At 38.5% G+C, this 24,954-nt stretch overlaps 2 protein-coding genes across 2 annotated transcripts; both read left to right on the forward strand.

The window, feature by feature from the left end:
- The first annotated feature begins 594 nt into the window (after window positions 1-594).
- LOC131922362 (keratin-associated protein 6-2-like) lies at window positions 595-948 on the forward strand. The gene has a single exon (XM_059277144.1). The coding sequence runs from the start codon at window positions 595-597 to the stop codon at window positions 946-948; it is 354 nt and encodes a 117-aa protein (XP_059133127.1).
- A 15,806-nt stretch (window positions 949-16,754) lies between these two features.
- Window positions 16,755-24,188, forward strand: LOC131922852 (keratin-associated protein 21-1-like). The gene is made up of 2 exons (XM_059277699.1): window positions 16,755-17,089; window positions 24,128-24,188. Exons 1-2 carry the CDS (start codon window positions 16,755-16,757, stop codon window positions 24,186-24,188), a joined length of 396 nt encoding a protein of 131 aa, XP_059133682.1.
- The last annotated feature ends 766 nt before the right edge of the window (window positions 24,189-24,954 follow it).

Raw genomic sequence — 24,954 nt, forward strand, 5'->3', positions numbered from 1 at the left:
GAGAGATTTTCATTTTTTTAAAAAAGAGTTTATTTTTTAAATAATTTATTTGTTTTTATTTTAGGTGTATTGGTATTTTGCCTGCATGCATGTCTATGTGAGGGTGTCAAATCTTGGAGTTACAGACAGTTGTAAGCTGAGAGCTGCCATGTGGGTTCTGGGGATTGAACCTGGGTCCTCTGAAAAAGCAGTCAGTGCTCTTAACCACTGAGCCATCTCTCTAGCCCCCAAGAGAGATTTTCTTACAGTCTCTCCAAGCCTTGCTATATAAGATACACACTGAATGACAAGTGGAAAGATTAATTCTGTGCTTGGCAACATGATCTGACTAAGAAACTTCTCTAACAGAGGAAATTGAAATGATGCTCTCTAAATGAAATGAGTTTACAAAGTGATGTGCTTGTTTTAAGCAACCATTATGGGTTGTCAACAGTGACTGGAATGCAATAGTTTAAATGTTTGTTAGTTAAGTCAGGGAATGAATGGTATGCTGTGCCAATTACTGGCAGTATATAAAGGTCCCAGGATAGCAGAAGCATCTACACTTGAGAAATATTCTTTTGCAACCCAAGTGAATTCTCCTCTATTGACAACATGTGTTGTAACTACTACGGTAGCTCCTGTGGCTCTGGCTATGGCTGTGGATACGGCTCTGGCTATGGCTGTGGATATGGCTCTGGCTATGGCTGTGGATATGGCTCTGGCTATGGCTGTGGATACGGCTCTGGCTATGGAAGTGGCTGTGGATATGGCTCTGGCTATGGCTGTGGATATGGCTCTGGTTATGGCTGTGGATATGGCTCTGGCTATGGCTGTGGATATGGCTCTGGCTATGGCTGTGGATATGGCTCTGGCTATGGAAGTGGCTGTGGATATGGCTCCTACTATAGGTCCGGCTGTTGTGGCTCTGGACCATCTTGCTACAGAAGATGCTATTCTTGCTGCTAGAACATCCCTAGAAGAGGACCAGTTGCTTCTGAACTGACACTTCTGAAGATCATGCTTCTTTTAAGACCCATGGCCAGGATCTCTATGTCCAAGAATCTACAAACTTGACAAAATCTTTGACCTCCAGCTGCACATATTTAGAAGACATCTTTGTGATGGTGGGATCTGCAGTATCATCTCACTGGCTCTCAAATGTCAGTCTTTGCTCTCTTGCCCTTTGGTTCTGTTGTCTGAATGTGTTAATGGCTGTAACATCTACAGCTGGGAACATAATTTATTTTCAATAAAATGGGCATTGGATTCTAACAAATCTTTGTGTACTTGTATATTCCTGCCTTGGTTAATCTTGAAACCTGGGTTAACTCTGCATTGGCTGAAGTTTATGGAGCACTTATCTGATATGTGTGGACCTTCCTATTTTGCATCAATAATGTCTTCTCTACATGCTTTCCATGGACATCTCAGGACTTCATTCATCTAAGCACAAGCCATAGAGTATTTCTGCACTGAGCTTTGGAAATGATACTATATCTGAAATGGGAAACGAGAGGATGAGAGGAGAAGGATGATACCCACTTATGAGGTTATAGCAAATGTCCCAAGGGGGAACAGAGATAGCCTGAGACCTTAATGGAGGAATGAAATGGGAGATATTGTTTTCAGAGTTATTGAAGAATTAAAGCGAGACTTAGATGTTAAGCAGGAGGATTAACACCCCAGAAAGGGATAAGCTAGAAGAAAAATATATTATACATTCTACATCAGATAGAAATGCAAATATCTTTGCTGAATTCAGCCTAGTGATTTGATTCTCTTAAACAGCAAGTGTTTTTGAATAGACCACATCCTGGATACAATAAGAATATTACAGAGGAATTCTGTTCTCTCAGTTCATCTGCACCACAATAGAGGAGATAGCAACAGTGATGAGACATACTGATATATGACTCCAGTTGAGGGGCTGCAGCCCAGTGGGAAAGAGGAGGGGTGGATCAGTCACACAGTTCAGGGACGTATTTTGAAGTAGTGTTCTTTGAGTTAATACCAAAAAATCGCAGTAGCAAAGAAGGACAAGAAAATTTAGCAACAAGTGATAAGTATATAAAGAAGTTCCTTACATTTTAGGACCAGGTGAAGACACCAGAATCAACTGTTAGAAATGGCTGTGGAATATGTGAAATGTGGCAAGTATGAAATGAAGTGTGAAATACATGCTAGGTACCAAACATCATATCAATGGGCTCTCTTGGAAGGAATTAGACATGACAATGGGATCCATTCATTCATTCATTTACTTATTTTTTATTATATTTTTTCTTTTATTGAAAATAGGTTTTTCTCTTACTTCTTGATTATAGTTTCCCCTTCCTCTACTCCTCCCAGTTCCTCCCCAGCACCTCCCTTCTCATCTGGGTCCACATCCTTTCTGTCTCTCATTAGAAAACCAATAGAGTTCTAAGGGATAATAATAAAATAAAATATAATTAGATAAAACAAAGACAAACATATTGGAATCGGAGAAAACAAACAAACAAAAACAGAAGGAAAAGAGCCAAAGAAAAACAAACATAGACACAGAAAGTCACTTTTTCACATTCTTAGGATCCCTTAACAACACAACACTGGAAGCCATAACATATACACAAAAGACCTGTAGGATAACAAAAAAAAAAAAGAGAGAGAGATATACAATTAAAAAAAAGAGTAAAAATAAAAAAGTTAAAATTCTAAAAAAAAAAGAAAGAAAAAGAAAAAAGAAAAAGCGCTGCCACAACATTATGAGACAAGGAACATACAAAGATGCAGCTGAGCTTGTTTTCTGTTGGCCATCGACTGCTGGACATGGGGCCTACATTTAAGAGTAGTCTGTTTTCCCAATGAGACCCCACACAGCCCCAAGAGAAAACTGTATTTTAATTTACAAGTGGCTATAAATTGGCGGTAGTGTCTGGATTAGGGATGGGGCTTGTGTCCACTTCTCCTTTCAGCTCCAGGTTCCTCTCTGGTGCAGATCTGTGTTGGCCCTGTGCATGCTGCCTCAGTCTCTGTGAGTTCTTGTGTGCAGTGGTCCTGTTGTGTTGGGAAGGCCTTGTTTCCTTGTCCTCCACCCCTTCTGGCTCTTGCACACTTTTTGCCTCCTGTTCTGCATGGCTCTCTGAGCCCTGGAGTTAGGGGATTTGATAGATAAATCCCCTGTTATAGCTGAGTGTTCCAGGGTATTTAATTCTCTGCATATTGTCTGGCTGTGGGTCTCTGTATTTGTTCATGTCTGTTGGAACATGAAGAGGAAGCTTCCTTGATGAAGGCTAAGCAAGCCACTGATCTCTGAGTTTGGCAGAATATCATTAGGAGTCATTTTATTGCTACAGTCCTTTAGTTTAGTTATTTGATTTACCCTAGGTCCATGGACTATCTAGTTTCATGCATTTTGGTCATGCAAGCAATGTCATGTTTGGGTTCCATTTCATGGAGTGTGCCTTGAGTTAAATCAGATTTTAGTTGGTTACTCTGACAAGCTCTGTGCTGCCATTGCCCTAGTATATCTTGGAGGCAGGACAACATTGTTGATAGAAGAGTTTGTACCTAGGTTGGTCTTTATGTTTCTCCATGGTAATGGGCAGAGTACCTTTTGGCACCACAAAAACTAGCCAGTAGGGGTGAAGGATTTAGGCAAGCACCAGCTTGACCATTTTCAAAGAGTTGAGTAGGTGTTTTATTCAGCAATAAGGGCTTTGCTGTCAGTTTGTAGAGAACTGTCTAAGTTTGGTCTAGCTTCCTGGTTGATATTCTGAAGTAGAAGGTATACTGTTTTCTGTGTTTTGACTAGTGTCCTTTTATGACTTGAACATGAAGAACTCTTATTTGGATTCTATAGTAGAAGAAGCTATCTAGATTCTGGGGCAATCATGTTTCAACCAGTATTAATAAGTGTCATTATCTGCTGTGGGATGGTCTGTATGTCAAGTGTGTTGCTGATTGGTCAGTAAATAAATCACTGATTGGCCATTGGCTAGGCAGGAAGTATAGGCAGGACAAGGAGAAGAATTCTGGGAAGTGGAAGGCTGAGAGGGAGACACTGCCAGCCGCCATGAAGACAAACAGCATAAGAAGATGCCGGTAAGCCACGAGCCATGTGGCAAGGTATAGATGAATGGAAATGGATTAATTTAAGCTGTAAGAACAGTTAGCAAGAAGCCTGCCACGGCCATACAGTTTGTAACCAATATAAGTCTCTGTGTTTACTTGGTTGGGTCTGAATGGCTGTGGGACTGGCGGGTGACAGAGATTTGTCCTGAGGTGGGCCAGGCAGGAAAACTCTAGCTACAAATGGCGCCCAACGTGGGGCAAGAGTTTCCACCTAAAACCTGAGTAAAAAGATTCTAAAATGGAGCTAAAAACAGCTCCTAGTTGTCTCTTTCAAGCTAGCAGCAGCCTGCGTGTTTGAGCTACTATGGCGGGTTCCTGGCGTGCATGCTCGACCTGCAGTATGGCGGGAATGAGGCCTCTGCAAGTGGCACATTAAGCTGTGTGGTGGATTTAGCCTTTGCTAGTACAAAACAAAAAACAAACAAACAAAAAAAGAGGTTTCTGGGCTACACGCTGCTTTGATAGAAGCATAGACTCACTATTTCTGAGAGTTGATGGCTCCCAGAGCTGGCGGAAAACATACTACCGCCATGTTGGGAAGCTGAAGTGGGCGGAGCCAGTAGCCATAGAGCCAGCTCCGTTTCAGGCTTAAAAGGCTGCAGTTTAAAGCAATAGGCTCAAGATAATATAAAAAAAAAAGCCACGTAAAGATGGCTACCACACAGAGAATCTGGATTATGTTCTCTTTGATATTCATAACTGAAGAAAAACATTTGATTACAGAAGCTGTTGAGTTATGCCAAAATGTATATTTTAAAGGTATCTTGACTTCAAAATTTGGATGTAAGGATATGTTGCTTTGGAAAGGAGGCTCTGCTTTTGTTTCCACAGAAAGCCAGAGGCTATGGATTTGTTCCAGATTAAGATACATCGGGTTTGACCAGCCAAGACCACCTAAAAGGTCTCCAATGACACCATGGCCCAAATGATCCAACATCCAGAACCATTTCAAGGCATTTCAAGTTCACCCTCATGGATTACTCCATAATCCTAAAATATTCTTTGTGTCCCCATAAGATACGGCGCCCCCCTCCAGCAGGAAGTAGTAAGAGAAGCTACGCCCAAATTCCCAAATATACCAAGCTGACTTTGGAGATGTGTAAAGGTTAAAACCTTCCTTTTTAAGAAAAGAAAAGGGGAAGTGCTGTGGGATGGTCTGTATGTCAAGTGTGTTGCTGATTGGTCAGTAAATAAATCACTGATTGGCCATTGGCTAGGCAGGAAGTATAGGCGGGACAAGGAGAAGAATTCTGGGAAGTGGAAGGCTGAGAGGGAGACACTGCCAGCCGCCATGATGACAAACAGCATAAGAAGATGCCGGTAAGCCACGAGCCATGTGGCAAGGTATAGATGAATGGAAATGGATTAATTTAAGCTGTAAGAACAGTTAGCAAGAAGCCTGCCATGGCCATACAGTTTGTAACCAATATAAGTCTCTGTGTTTACTTGGTTGGGTCTGAATGGCTGTGGGACTGGCGGGTGACAGAGATTTGTCCTGAGGTGGGCCAGGCAGGAAAACTCTAGCTACAATTATCTCAGCTCATGAATGGATTGTTATACAAAGTATGACTCTCTGAGGTCCCTGGAATTTGCAGACTTCACAAAAAGACTAACTTCTGGAGACAACGTGATAATCAGTCAATCTTGAGACTAGACCTAGAACAGACTTTGTGCAAATGAATGACTCAGACTTTCTCTAAAGAACAGGACCTTTTACATCTGGCACATTTGCAAGTCAGATCTGAGCACTGGTATGTTCTGTGTGATTCTGATGTAAGGGTTACAGACAGTGGAAAGAAATTCTAACAATTATAGTTCTTTGGAGATCATATGATTTCATTTTCTTCCTTGTCATTGAAGGCACTCTGGAACAGAGAAGGATGTCATTTAGTAGACATGTGTAAGATTCTTTCTATGTCTAGGAAAGGAGCCTAGCAAACTGGTATTTAACATTTCTTCTGAATCTGAAATGTGACGGTCTCAATTAAGATATTTTTTGAGAACTTCAGCTTCTATGAAATGAGAAAAGGATAGTAATACTAATAAAATATAAGGATCATAAAATTAGAGAAAAGGAAGTTTGTGTGTGAAATAGAGAAAACATTTGTGTGAATTTATGAATGTGAGAGTATGTGTGAACCTGTGAGAAAGTGTATGTGGGTCTGTGAGTGTGTGTGTATGTATGAACTCATAAGTGTGTATGAATGTGAATATGTGTGATTGTGAATGAGTGAGAGATAGAATGTGTGTTTGTGTATGTAGAACAAATCTGCTGTAGGTTAGAAAAATGAGTATTCGGCACACACACACACACACACACACACACACACACACGTATATGTAATTCACATTATTGAGGAAAAAGAAGACCATTAATACAATGGCATGCATTTTGGAGCCAGGAATGAGTTAAGCTTCAAAAGCTCTTTTAAAAAGAAACTACAATACTTTCCATTTATGAGCTCTTGAATGCTATAGAGGTCCTGCATTGCACAAGCAAATATCTATTCTTTTAGCCATTTAACAGAAAGTAAAGACTTAAGTTACATTTTTTGCTCTTTGACACATAGGAACAAAATGAGAACCTGGACACCATAGGAATTCAAGATCTTTAGTTGGTTAAAAAGTGGTCACTTACAATCTCACTTTATAGTTACTAGCTGTGTGTACAGGTGCTCTGTGACTACCAAGAGGAAAAGAGGTGGCAGAGTATGAAGTTGGAGGGCAGATCAAGGTCAGAAACTGCTTCCAAAGGAGAATGAATGAAATCAAACTCACAGAAAAGGGGAAATAGATTCAGAGTGGATAACTCAAGGACAGAGGCCTAAGGTGGATGTTTATTTCTCTATCAATGAAGAGATGTAGAAGTTGAGAGAAATTTTATGAGTAATTTCCATTGAGTAATTTTCAGGTCTTCTGAGTAATCTGCAATATCAAGTGTGAAAGCCACTTGCCAGAAATGGCCATCAGACACTTAAAATACTACTCGTCCAAAAGGAAATCTAAAATATATGCTAGCCACCAAATGCTATACTAAATATTGTTAAAGTATCAATTGGCAATATTTTGGCATTAAGTGAAGTAAAGAGAAATAAAAAGGCACAACGATTGTTCATCTATTAAAAGAATCTTAAAATGTGGTCAGTGGGAATGTGTGGTGCCCAGCCTCAATGGGTATGTGTACAACAACACTCCTGTGCCTAAGGCACAGAGAATATTGTGGAAAATGTGGAAGAATGTAGAGGCCAGACAACCAGGAAGTTTGTTTGAGATTGGACCTGCTAGCTATGGCAAAGAAGCTACACCCATATAATCTCAACAGCATGGCTGCCTAAACAAGACCAGAACAATGACATCACCAGTTGACATGTTGGTGTGGATGGGGGAAATTGCACAGGGCTCCACTTTTAGACGGAAGAGCTATAAGCAGTTAACATCAGCTGAGAGAGGGTGAATCAGTCCTGATTGGTTTTCCAATACTGAGTGGTCAGCCCTAGAAACAAAGAAATACAGCCCCTCCAAAACCATGAATCATTTCCTTTTATAAAACAGTCATCCAAGTATTTCCTTATAGTGGTAAAAACTGATTAAAACAAACATAGTAACATAGTTTCATATTTTTTTTTAACTCTATGACATCCTTAGAGATTGACAGGACTAGCACTTAGCTATTTGTGTCACTTGTATAAATTGAACAATCATTTTAGCTGGCCCATGTCCATGCGGTATATCTTGAATATCTAACCTACAAAAAAGAATGGTCCTTTATCGGCTGAATCTTGCCTTTCCAATTCACTTTCCTGAAAGGCTTATTATTTTTAAAAGATTTATTTTGATTTACGTGTATGTGTGTATGAGAACATATGTGCATGTGCTTGGGGAGTCCATTAGAGAACAGCTGATCCCCTGGATCTGGAGTTACAGTGAGATGTGAGCTGCCTGATGAGAGTTCTAAGACTTTAACTCTGGTCTTCTGAAAGAGGGTGTGCTTTAGCCTTATCCATTTTTAATTTTTATATTAGCCAGCATTCATGCCCTTATTAGCACACACCCCCACATGTGCGTGTGTGTGTGTGTGTGTGTGTGTGTGTGTGTGTGTGTGTTACAGGAGCGAGGGGAGAGAGAGAGACAGACAGACAGACAGAGACAGGCAGAGACAGAGACAGAGACAGAGACAGACAGAGAGAGAGAGACCTTTAGGAAAGCTACCAGTGGGGCAAAACACCTGCAACTGGAATGGTTGAGACAGAAGCTCAAAAGGTAAAAATTTTGGTGCCCTGTAGACTGTTGAGTCGACTTGTTTTTGTGTGTTGGCATAAATGGTACCAAGGAGATGAAACTGTATACTCGAATGACTGGTGATACAAAATTAATAAGATTAACATTACAGACATGTTCTCTGTCACTGGAGAGACAGTAAGTTTGAAGTGAATGAGCAGCAGTGAAGCAGTGACAGAGTTCTTTCCAATACATGATTCAGCAAATCAAGAATGAGTTCCTTATCAGGTAATTTACAAATGGATTCATTTAAAACCATGTAGCTGACCCACTGTTAGAGTTCATTTTGGGGGAATAATATGAACCCAGCAAGCAAGGAGGAATAACAGGATCATATATATTTATCCCCACTCTATTCTAGGATACTAATGTCTGATTGTGAAAACAGTAATGCTGATTCCAGGAAAATGCAGAAATGGAGGTTCTTATGTTATTTTTTTTTTTTTGCATTTCTCTGTAATGACTCATTATGCATTTGAAATATAGAAAACCTTCAGTTATATAATTAAGATTCAACCACTCACAAGCATTGATGGCCTTGAATTTTTTTCAGTGTGTTAGTGAACATTTCAGCTTTTTTTTTTTTAACTTTTCAGATTCTTAAGTTTTTATTTTTTTTTGTGGAAATCTTTCCTTTATTTTTGAGATTAGAGTGAAAGTTTGGAAATACTTTTGAAAAAAAATTATAGTTAAATATTGAGAATGAATGATAGTTGGTCAAATTGTTCAGGAGGAGTAGGAGCCTTCTTGGAAGGAGAGAGTGGGGAGATAGATTTTGGAACTGTCAATATGCTGGAAGCTTAGCTTCACAGTCATTGTGGAGAAAATGTAATCACTAGACAGGTCAAGGTGTTGGTAGGGAGAATTCTAAGATGGCTTCTAACGACCTACACCCTGCTGTCACTTATCCTTTAGGGATGGAAGAAGCTTCCTTTTAACCCTAGCACAGAGGGGAGGATATCACTTAAGTAATAATGTTTGGGCTTGGTGGACAAAGCACATGTAGGTTATTTGAATTACAGATAGCAAAAAGAAATAATTTCCTGGTGCAAGTATGTTTCACGTATGGAGAGTGATTCCTTATTATTCAAATTATCTGGAAAAGGAAGCTTGAGCTTGTTCTGTCTGATACTTTGTGGCAGCACTATGATACTCTAGATTCCAGCTAGCTTGTATCTAGACTTCTTATTTACAAACACTGAACAAAGACCAAGATAAAGAATCCTGTGTTATATTGTTAATTTAAAAATTGTTACATAATAACAGAAAACAGCCACTGCTGGCTTCCTCTTCTGACCTTTGGTCACACTGGGTGACCAGAACAATATTCACATGTTAGCAGAGATTAGGAAGATAATACCATGAGAGTTTTTTTATGGAATGAAGCTGAGAGTGAAAAGATCCATTCTCCATACTTGACTGAGGAGGCATGGGAATAAGACACTAAAATAATTTGTCTATATGCTATGGGGATGATTATACACTAGTTACATACTACTATATACTAGTGTGTTTGTGTGTGTGTGTGTGTGTGTGTGTGTGTGTTTGTGTGTGTGTGTGTGTGTGTGTGTGTGTGTGCGTATGTTTTACAGAAAAATAATTACAGAGTGAGATGGGTCACTATAAGATGTAATAAAGTCCCTGCCACAGTTAATGCTCAATATTTTGGTAGTAAGAAAAATAGGATTTTAGGTAGCTTAAGGATGAAAAATACATACCTATGTTTGGTAATATATTAGCGATGCAAGTTTCTCAGCAGTTTTTTTCATTGACCTCTATATATTTGGTACCTACATCTCTCACATTCCCAACTGAGATTATATAGATGAAATAATTGAAGAAATTTATGATTTACAAAACATTTATCTTCTCTTTGTAGAGGCTATTAATCTTCTATTTTAGTTTGAGCTAAATCTGTACCCAGAGCTGATGAGAAATTTATTGAGCCCTAGGAATGAAAAACATCTTATTAAAATGTTGTTTTGATGGTTATGTGGATCCTTAGGAAGATGAAGTACTGAGTTTTTGTGTGAGAGGCCTCAGGTTCTCTCGCAGTTGCCTGTGAAGCAATTGGAAACGAGGAAACCAATGCATGTAATCAGTCAAGTTCATTTCACAGTTGCGTTCTCAACACGTTGCCTAATCTCCTGCAGAGCCTTGCTATACAGAATATACCTTTGGAGTCATGTGTTAAGATGGCTAGCTGACTGTAGACTTTCCGCATAGACTGGAAAGCTGGCATAGGATGATGACTAGTACTGACAACCACACAGTTCTCTAGTAAACTTAAGAACTTAGAACAAGGTGTTTTCCTAAGGTAGATGCTATAGCTATAAAGAGACTAGCTTCTCTCATTAGCAGCTGAGTGAGGTGACTCATACATACTAGGCATTAGATGAATATATATATATATATATATATATATATATATATATATATATATATATATATACATACCAGAATCATTATGGATCTTCCTGTGAATTATAGTGTTTCTAAGATTAATGCAAAGGTGGGAAAAATTCAGCCCCTTCACTGGAACCTGGGCTTTTGGCACTTTGTATTGAAACCACTCTGGACGTCACTGTGGGGGCTGTGGATATGGCTGTTACGCTGGCCCCAGAAATACTGTGGGCACATGTCTGGCTATGGATATAGGTGTTATAAAATATGTTATGCATCATGCTGATGGAACATCATCATACAACATTTCTGTAAAGTGTTACAAGAGGCTGGATAGATCACTGAGCACTTGGTGCTCTTGTAGAGGAACCAAGTTAAGTTCCCCAGCAGCATCCATATCAGGTGGCTTACAACATTCTGTAACTCCTGTTCTAGGGGGTGTGATACCCTCTTCTGGCCTCTGAGGCCATCTGTACTCATGTGCACACACCCATGTAGAGACACACATACAATACACATAATTAGAAATAAGATAAATCTTTTAAGAAGCGAAGTATTTCAGGATTAACATTTCTCCATGAAAAGTGCCCCATTCTACCATTTCTACAGTCACACACAGGTTAGACAGCTAATTAATTTCAGAGAAGTTGTTGTTGAGAGAATATACATGCTTCCATTATGGACATCAAAGACTGAAGATTGTTGATTATGTGCAAAATGTAAATTAATGTTTCTTGTTTCTCTTATTATGCTTTTTGTGTCGTAAATAAATGCTTCATAGTTGGAAAAATAATGCTTTTTCAGTCAGTGCATTTCATTTATTTTGGCAAGAATTTGTGTCCTTTCTGTCAGTCATGACTGACTAGAGCATCAGTGGGATTCTAGAAGGTTGAGTAAGCACTGTGACTGTGGTAGTGGGAACTCAGGTCTACTTGCTGCTTCTCTTAAGTTTCATACTTTCTACTCTTTCATCAGTACCACATGGTTTTGTTTAGTGCAGCTTGTAGTTGAATTTGTATATTTTCACACTTACATTTTTACACACATATATGAATGTACACATTTGTATTTACATACATATTGTTGTGTGCCTTTTGCTAAGGAGAAACTCCAGATACAGCAGTCACAACAGACCCAAGAGGTAGAACTTTCTGAATCTCAGACTCCCAAAGATTTCCTCATACATACTTGTCCAACAATATCTTCTTCCCTTCGTTATCTCTATATTATTGAAGGAATATCAATACTTCCTTCAGTGTGTGTATGTAACCTCTCTTGAGAAAGCTTAAGCCTGCATTCATAATTAAAGATAAATGCTTGCCGGGTGGTGGTGGCACAAGCCTTTAATCCCAGCACTAGAAAGGCAGAGGCAGGCAGATCTCTGTGAGTTCGAGGCCAGCCTGGGCTACAGAGTGAGTTCCAGGAAAGGCGCAAAGCTACACAGAGAAACCCTGTCTCGAAAAACAAAAACAAACAGCAGCAACAACAACAAAACAAAACAAAACAAAAAAAGATAAATGCTCAAAGTTCATGTATCAAGGGGTGTATTTGAAACTGACGCAGCAAATTAAAAATTGTTATAGTTTTTCCTTTATGTTCTGGACCTATTGCCTGAGAGCAATCTTATCTATCTCCACTACTGATACTTAAACTACTACAGAGAGTAGTCATGTATGGAATACTACAAGTTGGTTATTGCCCACCCAAGAATCTACATGCCCTCTGTCTTCTATCCCTTCTCTCCACTTAGTCTTTCTGTGATCCACTTTCCCAGCCCTCCAGGCAGAGACAGCACTATCTGATGATCACTCACTCACCATCTGTGCTGTAGAGGAAGGTCTTTCTTCTTCAGTAACTGTATAAAAAGGTATTTTTTGTGTATTTGTTGGGTTATTAACTTGCCAGGCTTATGAAAGTATAATTGATATAAAGAATCATGTTGTGAGATATTTGTACACAGTGTGAGGACATATTACTGTGATCGGTTTGATAAAAAGCTGAATGGCCAATAGGTAGGCAGGAGGTATAGGTAGGACTTCGGCAGAGAGAAAGGAAGTAGGAGATGAATCTAGGTGCATGTCACACACCAATGAGACATGGAGAGAGTTGGACACACAGAATGAAAGGAATGTAAAAAGCCAGGAGGCGAAACATAGATTAATATAAATGGGTTAATTTAAATTATAAGAGCTAGTGGGAAAAGGCTAGGCTAAGGCCAGGCTTTCATAATAAATAAGTCTCCATGTTATTATTTGGAAGCTGGCTGGCAGGACAGAGAAAGACTCATTACAGAATCACACTTATTTAACAGATTTAATTTTGGAGGTTTGGATAAATGACTACATCCACAGATTCATCATGACAACCAAAGTACCAACACATTCATTAATTCCAAGAGTTTCATGTTTTTGTTTGATTTTTAATACAAGAATATGCAAAATTATTGTGGGTAAATATATTTGGTGGATATTATTTTGAAGAGGACACAAAAGAGGATTGAGAAATGGTGTGCAATGACAGGATCTTATGACTTGACATTTGTGAACTCACATATTTATTTCAGTGGTGAAAAATAATTTAAAACCTACTTTAAAATTATTTTATTTGAGGCGTGTGTGTGTGTGTGTGTGTGTGTGTGTGTGTGTGTATGCACATTTGCAAGTGTGCTCATGGTATTTGCAGTGCTCATCAAGGCTAGAAGAGGGTCTGATCCCCTGGAGCTAGAGTTATGCAGATGGTTGTGAGCCACCATATATGAGTGCTAGGAGTTAAATTCAGGTTCTCTGTAAGAGCAGTAGGTTTATTAACTGCTGAGCCATCTTTTCAGACCCCTAAAGCCCACCTTTTGGCAACGATGAGAAACATTCTTATATAAGCACCATTCTTTTTGGCAAGGCATTAAAGTTTGTCCATCATAACTAATTGAAAATTTGTATGTTTTCATTAAAACTTTCCTTCTTTCAACCACCATCCTCATCTAAAGTAAATACTGATTGTTACAATTTCTCTGAGGAGCTCTACAGCATGGACACAAGAGTGCTCTGACTAAGCTTATAGAGTTGGTTTTAGGAAGTGGGTTTAATTATACTCCAACAATTAAGTTATTGGATGGGTAAAGATCCTCCCTGTAAACAGAGTCCATTGTGACTACTTATCTGATCATTATAAACGGTGAATTTTTAAATAGAACAAACTTAGGGGATTTTAACACAAAGACTTGTAATAAAGAAATTACAGCTTGAGGGGGAGATAACTGACAAGCTTCTGACAAGCTTGTGATGGCAACCTGTAATGTGATAGCTACTCTCCTTTTTTTTGTTGTTAATTTTAGGTTCATAATAGAATCTTGATAACTGTATTACAATACCTCCCTGAAACATTTATACAACAGGTTCAGTACCCTGTTTAAGATCCCTTAAACATTTTCAGAGAACAAAAGTTTCAAATTGAGTTGTAGCTAGAATTTTCCTGGTCCTGCCTGGCCCTATGGTCATGACAAATCTCTCTCACCTGCCAATCCCACAGCTGCTCAGACCCAACCAAGTAAACACACAGAGACTTATATTAATAATAAACTGTATGGTCGTGGCAGGCTTCTTGCTAACTGTTCTTGTATCTTAAGTTAACCCATTTCTATAAATTTATACCTTACCACATGGCTCGTGGCTTACCAGTATCTTACATGTTGGTACTCATGGCGGTGTCTGGCAGCGTCTCCTGACTCAGCCTTCCTGTTCCCAGAATTCTCTTCTCTGCTTGTCCCACCTATACTTTCTGCCTGGCTACTGGCCAATCAGCATTTTATTTATACAGAGCTATATCCACAGCATTGAGTCTCACATGTATCATAGTTGTGGGGTTTTATGGTCTTGGAGTTTTTTTTTTTTAAATACTAAAACTGAACTTCTATATGGCTGGTATCTTGTTGATTAGAGGATCTTCAGCTTACAGGTCACTTCTGCATCTAAAGTAGTTGAATCAGTGTTAAGACACAAAATTTCCTGTTGTGTAATGAAAGATGTAAAGGTGCATACTGATCCCAGCCTAGCATGACTCCCAGGGCAGAAACATTTAAAGAATACTCATAAGAAACATTCAGTAGAAACCCTTATCATGGAATCAGTTGATGAAGATAGCATGAAGTTAAAGGTAAAGATGAGAACAGAATCCCAGGAAAGTCAACCACCCACACATATCACATCTGCAGAAACCTATCAAAGCAGTGGCATCAAATATCCTACTGCAATGGTGTTTTGGAGCAGAGAAATGAGAGTAGGACCAGGGGAATTTGATGGAATGGTTCAACCCAGAAGGTTCACATGAACAACGTTCAATATATATATATATATATATATATATATATATATATATATATATATATATATATATATTAGTATTTAATCTGAAAACACTTGAAATCAGTTCTTCCAGAAGTGTCTGTAAATATGATTCATGGTTATTTACCATGGTCAGCATGTGCTGTGCAATAGGGCTCTAAATAATGCTTCTTGTACTTAGAACTCCAGTATTTATCCCACTGATCCATGAGCATGGGAAGTTTATCCATGCTCTGTTGTCTTCTTCCATTTCTTTTTAAATGTCTTAAGTCTTTACTATACAGTTCTTTCACTTGCTTTGATAGTTACTGATAAATTGTGAAAAGTGCTGTTTGTCTGAGTTCTTTCTCAGTATGTTTGTCGTTTGTTTATAGAAAGACTATTGACTTTTGTTTGTCAATTTCATATCCTGATGCTTTGCTGAAACAATTTGTCAGCTGTAGAAATTTTCTAGTGAGGTCTTTGGAGTTCCATATGTATAAAATCATATCATCTGCAAATGAGGATAATTTAACTTCTTCCTTTTTTATTAGTCCCTATTTGGCCTTTTTCAATTGTCTTATTGCTGTAGCTAAGACTTCCAGTATTATATTGACCAGGTATAGACATCACTGTCTTGTTCCTGGTTTTAGTGGGAATGCTTTGAGTTTCTCTGTGGGATTGCTGTAAATTGGTTTTATTGTGTTGAGCTGTGTCCCTTACATACTTAGTCTCTTAGAACACACCCTTTAATCAACATCTTTCATTTACCCATCTACTCCACCCATATGGAAGTAGTCTCTGTTGGCTACTTATATTTTAGAGAAAAGTAATTATATTTATTTATATACTGAATTAGTATGAGTGTACTTTGAGTAATTGCCAAGATTGACTAATGTTTAAGAATTTGATTTAAGTGAAGCACAACAATAAAAAAATTGAGCTAAGACATTTTCAAACTTTTAGGTGGTAACCCTTGGAAATATTTGTCAGTGGATGATAAGACCAAGTCTCATTTTGTAACTGATGCATGAGGAACTTAATAGAAAAAGTTCATTCAGGGAATGATGGAGTTAGTAAGTCTTCCTTCAGAAGGGAACTTACAGCTGTAGATGTAGGTTCAAAACTCAAGTCTTTGTCAAAACTCTATGAAAGGTAATTTGGACTGATTTGCATGATGAAAACTAAGTTGGTGCAATGATTCTTCCTCAACAGCAGTTAATGGTGATAGTTAATGACACTTCTTACCATTAATGAGGTTATACAGTTGATATTTCCAAAGACCTTGAAAAACACAATCACAAACACATGCTAATTGGTCACACATATTTGGTGATGTGTTATGTTGTGTCATGGTCATGAATTGACTTTATAGAGAATAAGTTATAGTTTCCTAAGCTTTGCTGTTCAGAAAATGTATTATTATTATTATTTGCATGCTTGTTTGAGTTCCTATGGTAGTAGTAAGTAAATTGTGAATTCCTAACAAAACTTCCAGAGAATGAATTCATTCTGGAAACATGGTTGTAAAATGAGAGAGCAGAGCCCATGTGAGGCATGAGCCATCAATCTGTAGGGTATAAAAGTCTGGGGAAACTGGATGACATTCACACTTCAGAAACATCCCTCTGCTTCTCAACTGAAACCTCACCTCTCAACACCATGTGCTGCAACTACTACGGAAACTCCTGTGGAGGCTGTGGATACAGCTCTGGCTGTGGATATGGATCAAGATATGGCTATGGCTGTGGCTATGGCTCAGGCTATGGCTGTGGATACGGCTCTGGCTATGGCTGTGGATATGGCTCTGGCTATGGCTGTGGCTATGGCTCAGGCTATGGCTGTGGATACGGCTCTGGCTATGGGTGTGGATATGGTTCTAGGTATGGCTGTGGATATGGCTCTAGTTGTGGGTCTGGTTCCAGATATGGCTGTGGCTATGGCTCTGGCTATGGCTGTGGATACGGCTCTGGCTATGGCTGTGGATATGGCTCTGGGTGTGGTTATGGTTCCAGGTTTGGCTATGGATATGGCTCTGGCTGCTGCAGCTACAGAAAATGCCGTTCTTCATGCTGCTAGTTCCAACCACAATTCCTTCTTCACTCTGGGAATGAGCAATGTAAGAGCAAGCTGAACTAGAATTACCATCCATCCCCTGCAAGCCCAAGGAATGACTGAGAACTGTGTGCTGGGCAGCTGAAAACATCTCACAACACGCGGTTGCTCCTGATATAAACTGAAGAGTCTGGCTCATCACCAAGATGGATTTTATTTTCCTGGGTTTTGGACTATAACTATCTTTTTCAGCCAGTGATGCAGCTGTCTTCACAAGCATGGAAGAAATGTACAATTGGAATATACAAATGTGGGGGAAATGCCAATTTCTGAATAAAATAATTTATTTGCCATGAATTCTGTCAGCATTATCTTTAATTATTATATACTTGAAAACTATTAATTGAAAACTAACATTTTTGAAATATGTGAAATAAGAAGTCTTAGAGTGCATAAAATATGCCAGAACCCACATCATTGGAAAGGACTAGTATCTTTCTTCCTGCTGTTGCTATATTACTTTTATGTTCATGTTTCAAAGAGGGTGATGAATGTGACCTGCATTTTGCTCGTGATCTAGGCATGAAAATAAGGATGGTGGATGGTGAAGGCAATCAAAGCTTACTGAGAACCTTGGTTTACATTTTTGGGAAAGGAACTGCCTCCTTTCTGCTCATCTCTGTTTGCTTAATGCATGCTCTTGTGGTCACTCATAGTTAAAGGCGGCTGAGCAGAGGAGGTCTGTGAGCAGCTACCATGTCAGCCACCCAGCGTGTTCTGAAATCTAATAGATTTGGGGTTCTGGGGAGAAGAACAAAGATCTAAGTGAACAAAAGTTTAAGTAGTGGACAGGTGACTGATGGGAATTCCAATTGTGCAGGCACACACTTGTGTCACATACAGGGTAGAAGAGTGAGCTGAATAAACCACCCCTTTCCCATTAGATTATTGTTCCCACGGGCTTTTTGTGCCCTTTCAAATGTCACTGTTTTTTTGCAGTTTTGTTTTGATTTCTGGTCTTTTCCCCATCAGCCATTCACAACCGTCTTACAATTTATTCTATCACATTTCAACACCCGTCAGAAAGTCCCCAGAGAAATGATCATTCTATAAGTTGCATATACCTACTATGCAAGTATGAAACCTGGAAGCCTCCAAATGTGAAAGGGTTTGTTTGTTGCCCACTGGAAAACTCTACACTGCAAAAATCTATGTTGTGCAGAAAAATATTAGCAACAAAGAAAAACATTGGCTTCACACTATGTGGGCTAGGATTATTTGGAATGCAATGAGTTCTCTGTCTATATATGAATCCCATTTGTATGACATCTTATTTCATGTATATAAATATTGAACAATGCAAAATATATTAGTGCTAGTGGGTAAGGGACATTTTAATCTCCTCTGTGCATTTCAGGTGATGAAAGCATATTGGTTATCTTTGAAAAAATCTTTTTTATCATTATGCATGCTTTGTCTTGAAAGATTCATCTTTGCTACCATGTGCCCATTTGGGCATAGACATTTGTAAATAGGAGGGGTTTATGATAAAGACAATTATGTCTTGTATTTACCTATATTTGTTATTCCTATTTGCTTCATGGTTCTCCACGTGTCACAGACACAGAAATTTGCCATTCCATAATCATAAAGAGTCATAAAAATCTACCCTCTTTTGCTCTTACTACAGAACTGCTAGAAATGTTCAGATAGTGAAAGACTTTGAAACATTCAGCCCTAAATGGGAGGTCTGTATCCCCTCAAGGCTCATGGACCCATGTGGAAAAGGAGGCACAAAGATCATAAAAGCCAGAGGTGATGGATGACTCCAAGGAAACCATGTCTTCCAGACTCCATAGGACTGATGCACATATGAACCAGCAGAGACTGTGGCAGCATGCACAAGGCCTGTACTGGTTCAAACCAGATGTGATTCCAGTTCTGAGAAAAGGAAGGGGACACAAGATCCTGTTCTTAACCAAGAAGCTATCTAAAATAGACACCCATCAGCAAAGGAAAAATTAGTTTTCTCCAATGGAGTCTCACTGTATGTATTATCTACACTTCAGAATAGGGCCAATACCCAGAAGTATTTCACCAACACAAAGTGAATTTATTTTATTTTTGTCTTGCTTTTTTGGGGGGGTTGGTATTTTGCTTGTATATTTTAGTATCTGGTTTGCTGGAATTTTTTTGTGTTTCTTTTCTTTTAAAGAAAAGAGAGGAAAAGGTTGTGTGGGTAGAGAGGTGGGAATGATTCTTGGAGAAGTTAGAGGAGAGGAAAAGATAAAAATATTTTATGAAAACACATAAAAAAGCCAAAAAAATTCTACATTTTACTCATATGTTAAAATATTTATGTTTCACATTTGGATCATTAATCTCTGAGAAGCTTCCTTTTTATATTTAATTTCAGTTTCATATCTATCTATGTTGAGAAGGTTTTCTCTGTATCATCTGCTAGTCAGCAAATCATTTTAATTGACTGACCATTTCTCTTTTACGTGATGACTCTGTGTTACTAGTATGTTTTCACATTTGTCTCTAACTGCATATTAATCTCTCTTCATTCTATGCATATTATTTATATTATGAATAATTTGTATATTTATGCATATTAAAATCTTACTTTTTGTGTATGATGTGGAATTAATTACCACTGAAAAGAATTACATTAACTGTTAGAATTTAATGCAAAATACTTTTCACAACATGAGAAGTTTCTGAAATATTTAGAGGGGTATAAAAACAGAAGAGCTTCCCTTCAGATCTTGTCATGAAGTTATTCAAGTGTTGGGATCTCTACTTGTTGTTAGACTGAGTAACTTTTCACACTGATAATGCATGCTCAGTTAATTAATCCTTCTCAACGACTTCTAGATTCTGTAAGAGAAGAATAAATGAAAAACACATTCTAAAGAATAGAGTAAGGACTATGTGGTCAGCAAATCAAGGAAAAATGATGCCCAGTTGTTTGTGGATTTATGAGGAATAATACTACATTTGTGATGAACTTTGAAACAACCTACCTCCATCATTTATAGGTTTCCATTAATAATTAAATAATCTAAGTAATAGCAGCAGTATGTCCAAAGCCATAGTTTCGATCAAAATGATTAGCATTATCTAATCACTAACACTCAATGCTTAACTCAGTAATAAGGCAACACTCAACTCTTTGCTGCCCAACAGAAACTCACTTCACAATTAACAACATAATCTATTAAAAGTAAATTTATGTAAGTTACAAACAATAGCAAGTGAGAAGAGATTATGAGAAATAGACAGAAGTATAAAACAGAATGAAGAATGTTACATATTATGATACGGGGATTCGTTAATAGAAATATATAATAATTACCATTAGTATATCCCAAAATCGGAGCAGGCAAGATATATTAATCAGGCACAATAGGATATATGCAGAAGACAGTATTTGTAGTGACCCTTTCCATTCTCTGGAACCTATAATATTTTCTAACCCTCTTTTGTGATTATGCTTCCTGGGCATTTAAGAGGAGTGATACAGATGTCTCATTTAGGGCTGATCACTCAACTGTCACTTTTCCTTATCAAATATTTAAAGGTATAAAGTAAAATCATTTATAACATTTCCAGAGAATTGAAGAGTAGGGGACACTGCCATATTTGTTATTTGTTTAATGAGTCCAGTGGTTTTGTTGTTGTTTTTTGTTTTTATAACCAAAGGAAGATAAAGTATGGTAAGCAAACAAGATAAGAGGCTAGCATTTTTGATGCACACAGATGTGGAAATCTTCTACAGTTAGCAAACCAAAATCCATAAGGCATCATGAGAATCATTTCCCATGAACAAGTGGAATTTGTCCTGTTATGGAAGGATGGTTTGCTACACTTGAATAAACAATAGGACACACCATATTAACACAATGAAAGACAAAACTTACGTAATAATAGTACCAGATGTAGAAAAGACAATTAGAAATACTTGTCACAGTCTACAATAAAAAACCCTCAACTATTTTGATCTGTAATCAGTTTACCTGAACACGTTAAAGTGTACATACCGTGTCTGATGCTAACATTATACTCAATAGGGAAAATCTGAAGCCCTTCCTAAAGGATGCCCATTCCTGCCATGTCTGTTCACTATAGTAATGTAACAGGTGACTGAGTTGTATGGCCTAAGAAAAGAAAAGTAAGACATCAGAACAGAAGGAAAGGGGCTGTATTATTCATTATCTCCCCCCGCCGTGTGTATAACATGTGCACATATGTTGGCTACATGTAGAAAGGAGAAGACAGCTTTTAGTGACATTCCCTTTTTGGGGGATAGGGTCATCTCACTGGCCTGGGGTTAGACTTGTGAGCTTCAGGGATCCCCCTCTCTCCAGTTCCCCCTTACTGGGTTAGGCCTTTGTACCACCATGTCTTCTGTTTTTGCTTTTGTTATATGGGTAGTCCCCTAGCCATATACTTGGAACCAGATGACAGTATCATTTGTCCTCTCTTCCTTCATCATAGGCTGTCACTTATGAAGCCTTTTATGATCCCATGCCTGTTTCCAAAACGCACTGCTAATCGTCACTATGTTCCTGGGAGGTTAGTCTCACTTTTCTAATGACTGCACAGCAAGGCATGTTTGTTTGCGTATTTGTTCATCAGCCTTATTGAGACATCACTCATATAAAGTGTGTGAATGTAATGCATATAAATTCCTGACTTTAGAGCTATGCTTGCACATGCAAGTCTGTCATGTGCAATTAATCAAACACATTAATCCCTGTCAAATTTCCTTATTCTGCTTTTTTAAAAATCATGACAGGAATATTTAACATGATAGCTGCTTCTCATGGATTTCAAAGTGCCAAGTATACTATTGTGGACTGTAGCACAGATTTCAGTCCATTTGTTAAATGGGAATGATGCCTTTCATAAAGTTTCATCCTGTAAGCATTTGCTAGACTTTCTTAGATGACCATATTCATAATACATTTAAATTCTTTTTTTTTTTTTTTTGGTTTTTTGAGACAGGGTTTCTCTGTGTAGCTTTGTGCCTTTCCTGGAACTCCCTCTGTAGACCAGGCTGGCCTCGAACTCACAGAGATCTGCCTGGCTCTGCCTTCCGAGTGATGGGATTAAAGGCGTGTGCCACCACCGCCTGGCACATTTAAATTCTTATCTTTCATGGAATAATGATTTTGTGTTGAATCGTCTGTTATTGTCTCATATGTGGCTTACAACTACTGACCAGACTTAGAATAATTCAAAGATTTTTATACTGAAGCCTGATTGTGTGCATATGGCAGCTGAGACAGGCGTGGTACACATTTACAGTGTGCAAAAGAGTGCAAAAGGTTCAAGGTGAAGATCCTCCAGTGACGGCCAACACGGGAATGTTCAAGATTGCTAAGAATGAGAGAGAAGTAATTTGTGGAAACCCATCACTATAGAAATAGTGGGAGAAAAAGATAATTTTAAGCACATGGTTTTTAGATAAGAGTAGAGATCTCCTATAAGTTATGCCCATTTATGGAGACTAGATCATATGCATACTTAATAAACATGCTTCTGCCCCCTTGGCCAAAACCATCTTTTATAGATGCCTTGAAGCACACAGCATGGTTATTTGCTATAATAACCACTCCAGGCAACAAGACACTAAGTCATTCTGCTTCTAGTTATATTTCCATACCATTTGATTGAGATGTCATTTACATATGCACTCCACTCATCCAGAATAATTCTTATATATTAATCACAGTGTATAAGGAAGCATGGAAACACTGACCAAATCTAAGTGTAGATTGAGTAATCTCACAAAAATTGACCTGCTTAAAATTTTTTTCCACCCAATTTGTCTAAAAACTGAACAAGTAACTTACTGAACCAAAACATTTTCAACTCTCCACATGGAAACTTTTGGATCCATTCACCTTTAAATTGCATGAGATAAATATACGAAGAGGCTGATGCATAGGAATTTAATAACATGTTTTGAAAGAGAAAGACAGAGAAATACATAACCCACCTACAGAAGGACAGACAGATGAGACTTCCATAAGAGGGAAGGAGGAAGCTTAAAAAGTGGTTGTAGCAAGTTAAAATATACTTCTTTGTCCAGAATCCATGAAAAGGAATTTAGAGATTTGTTGATGGGGAGAATGAATCACAAGGAAAGGAGAACAAGGCACAGAGTGAAGCTCAGCTGTTACTGTTGGTGATGATCTTAACTCTAAGTATACAGCATGTGATAACAAGGACTTCAATAATATAATGAAAAACACATCTTCACAGGTTCCACATACGCTGGTGATGTTTTCTGTTATGTCATGGTCGTAAAATGACTTTGTGGAGAATAGATTATGATGCATAAGTTTGAGTGTTCAGAAAATATATCTATTTCTTTAAATGTTTGTGTGAGTTCCTGAGAAGTAAATTGTGAATTCCTAACATGATTGTTCAGGGGATGAGTTCACTTCAGGAACATGGCTGTAAAAAGAGAGAGGAGCCCATGTGATGGCATGAGCCATCCAATCCTGTAAGTATATAAAGGTCTGAAGAGACTGGATGGTAGCTTCACTTCAGAAATATCTGACCTCTCAACTGAAACTTAAATCTCTCAACAACATGTGTTGCAACTATTCCAGAAACTCCTGTGGAGGCTGTGGCTACAGCTCTGGCTGTGGCTCTGGCTATGGCTGTGGATATGGCTCAGGCTATGGCTGCGGGTATGGCTCAGGCTATGGTTGTGGATATGGTTCCAGTTATGGCTGTGGATTTGGCTCAGGTTATGGATGTGGATATGGCTCTGGATGTGGATATGGCTCCAGGTACAGCTGTGGATACGGCTCTGGCTGTGGATATGGTTCCAGGTATGGCTGTGGATATGGCTCTGGCTGTGGATATGGTTCCGGGTATGGCTGTGGATATGGCTCTGGCTGTGGATATGGTTCCCGGTATGGCTGTGGATATGGTTCCAGGTATGGTTGTGGATACAGCTCTGGCTGCTGTAGCTACAGACCTCTTTGCTACAGAAAATGCCACTCTTCTTGCTGCTAGTCTCCACGGCAATTCTTCCTTCACCTTGGGAATAAGTACTGCAAGAGAAAGTCCAACTGGAACCTCCATCTATTCACTGTGAGCTCAAGGAATGACTGACAGCTGTGTGCTGATACCTGAGAACATCTCACAATACGTGTTTACTCCTGGTATAGCCTGAATACTTTCAGCACATCATGGAAGATGTATTTGATTTTACTGGGTTTTGAAGTGTAAACCCCACAATCATCTCTTTGAGCCTGTGCTGCAGCTGTCTTCAGAGGCACAGAAGAAATGTCCAGTTGGAATATATGAATGTGAAAAAAATGCCAGTTTCTGAATAAAATAAATTATTCACTAAGAAGTATAGACTCCTTTATGTAATTGTGATCATTAATTAATAGAGTATTGAAATTAAATAACTGAAATATAATGTGCTTTGAATTACGTGAGATAAATCTCATAGGGTTGGCAGGTGATTTTATTAATAAAGTGTCGCCATATGTTCCCAAGTCATCCACACTATCCTTACCTAAATAGCCCAAGAGTTCCCCACCTCAACTTTCCTTCCCTTAGGGCATTGGTTGTATGATAATCTCTTTCTAATTTCCAGGTGGTTCTAGGTACCCTAAGTTAAACACACAACTCTAAAGGGTTGAGCAAGTATGTATCAATAGGATGTAGAGTCCTTTGGATATATGCCCAGGAGTGGTATAGCTGTGTTATAGTATAATTTACTTCTGAAAACCTCCACACCCACAACAATCTCTCTATAAAGACTGTACTG

Source organism: Peromyscus eremicus, chromosome 12, assembly GCF_949786415.1.
Source record: "Peromyscus eremicus chromosome 12, PerEre_H2_v1, whole genome shotgun sequence".
NCBI classification, from domain to species: domain Eukaryota; kingdom Metazoa; phylum Chordata; class Mammalia; order Rodentia; family Cricetidae; genus Peromyscus; species Peromyscus eremicus.

What these genes read in the sequence shown, in the direction of transcription:
- LOC131922362 (XM_059277144.1), top strand. Translation starts at nt 595, where the DNA reads ATGTGTTGTAACTACTACGGTAGCTCCTGTGGCTCTGGCTATGGCTGT.
- LOC131922852 (XM_059277699.1), top strand. Translation starts at nt 16,755, where the DNA reads ATGTGCTGCAACTACTACGGAAACTCCTGTGGAGGCTGTGGATACAGC. An exon ending in GGCTGTGGATATGGCTCTGG is followed by an intron (nt 17,090 to 24,127) that starts GTGTGGTTATGG and finishes TTGTGGATACAG; the next exon opens with CTCTGGCTGCTGTAGCTACA.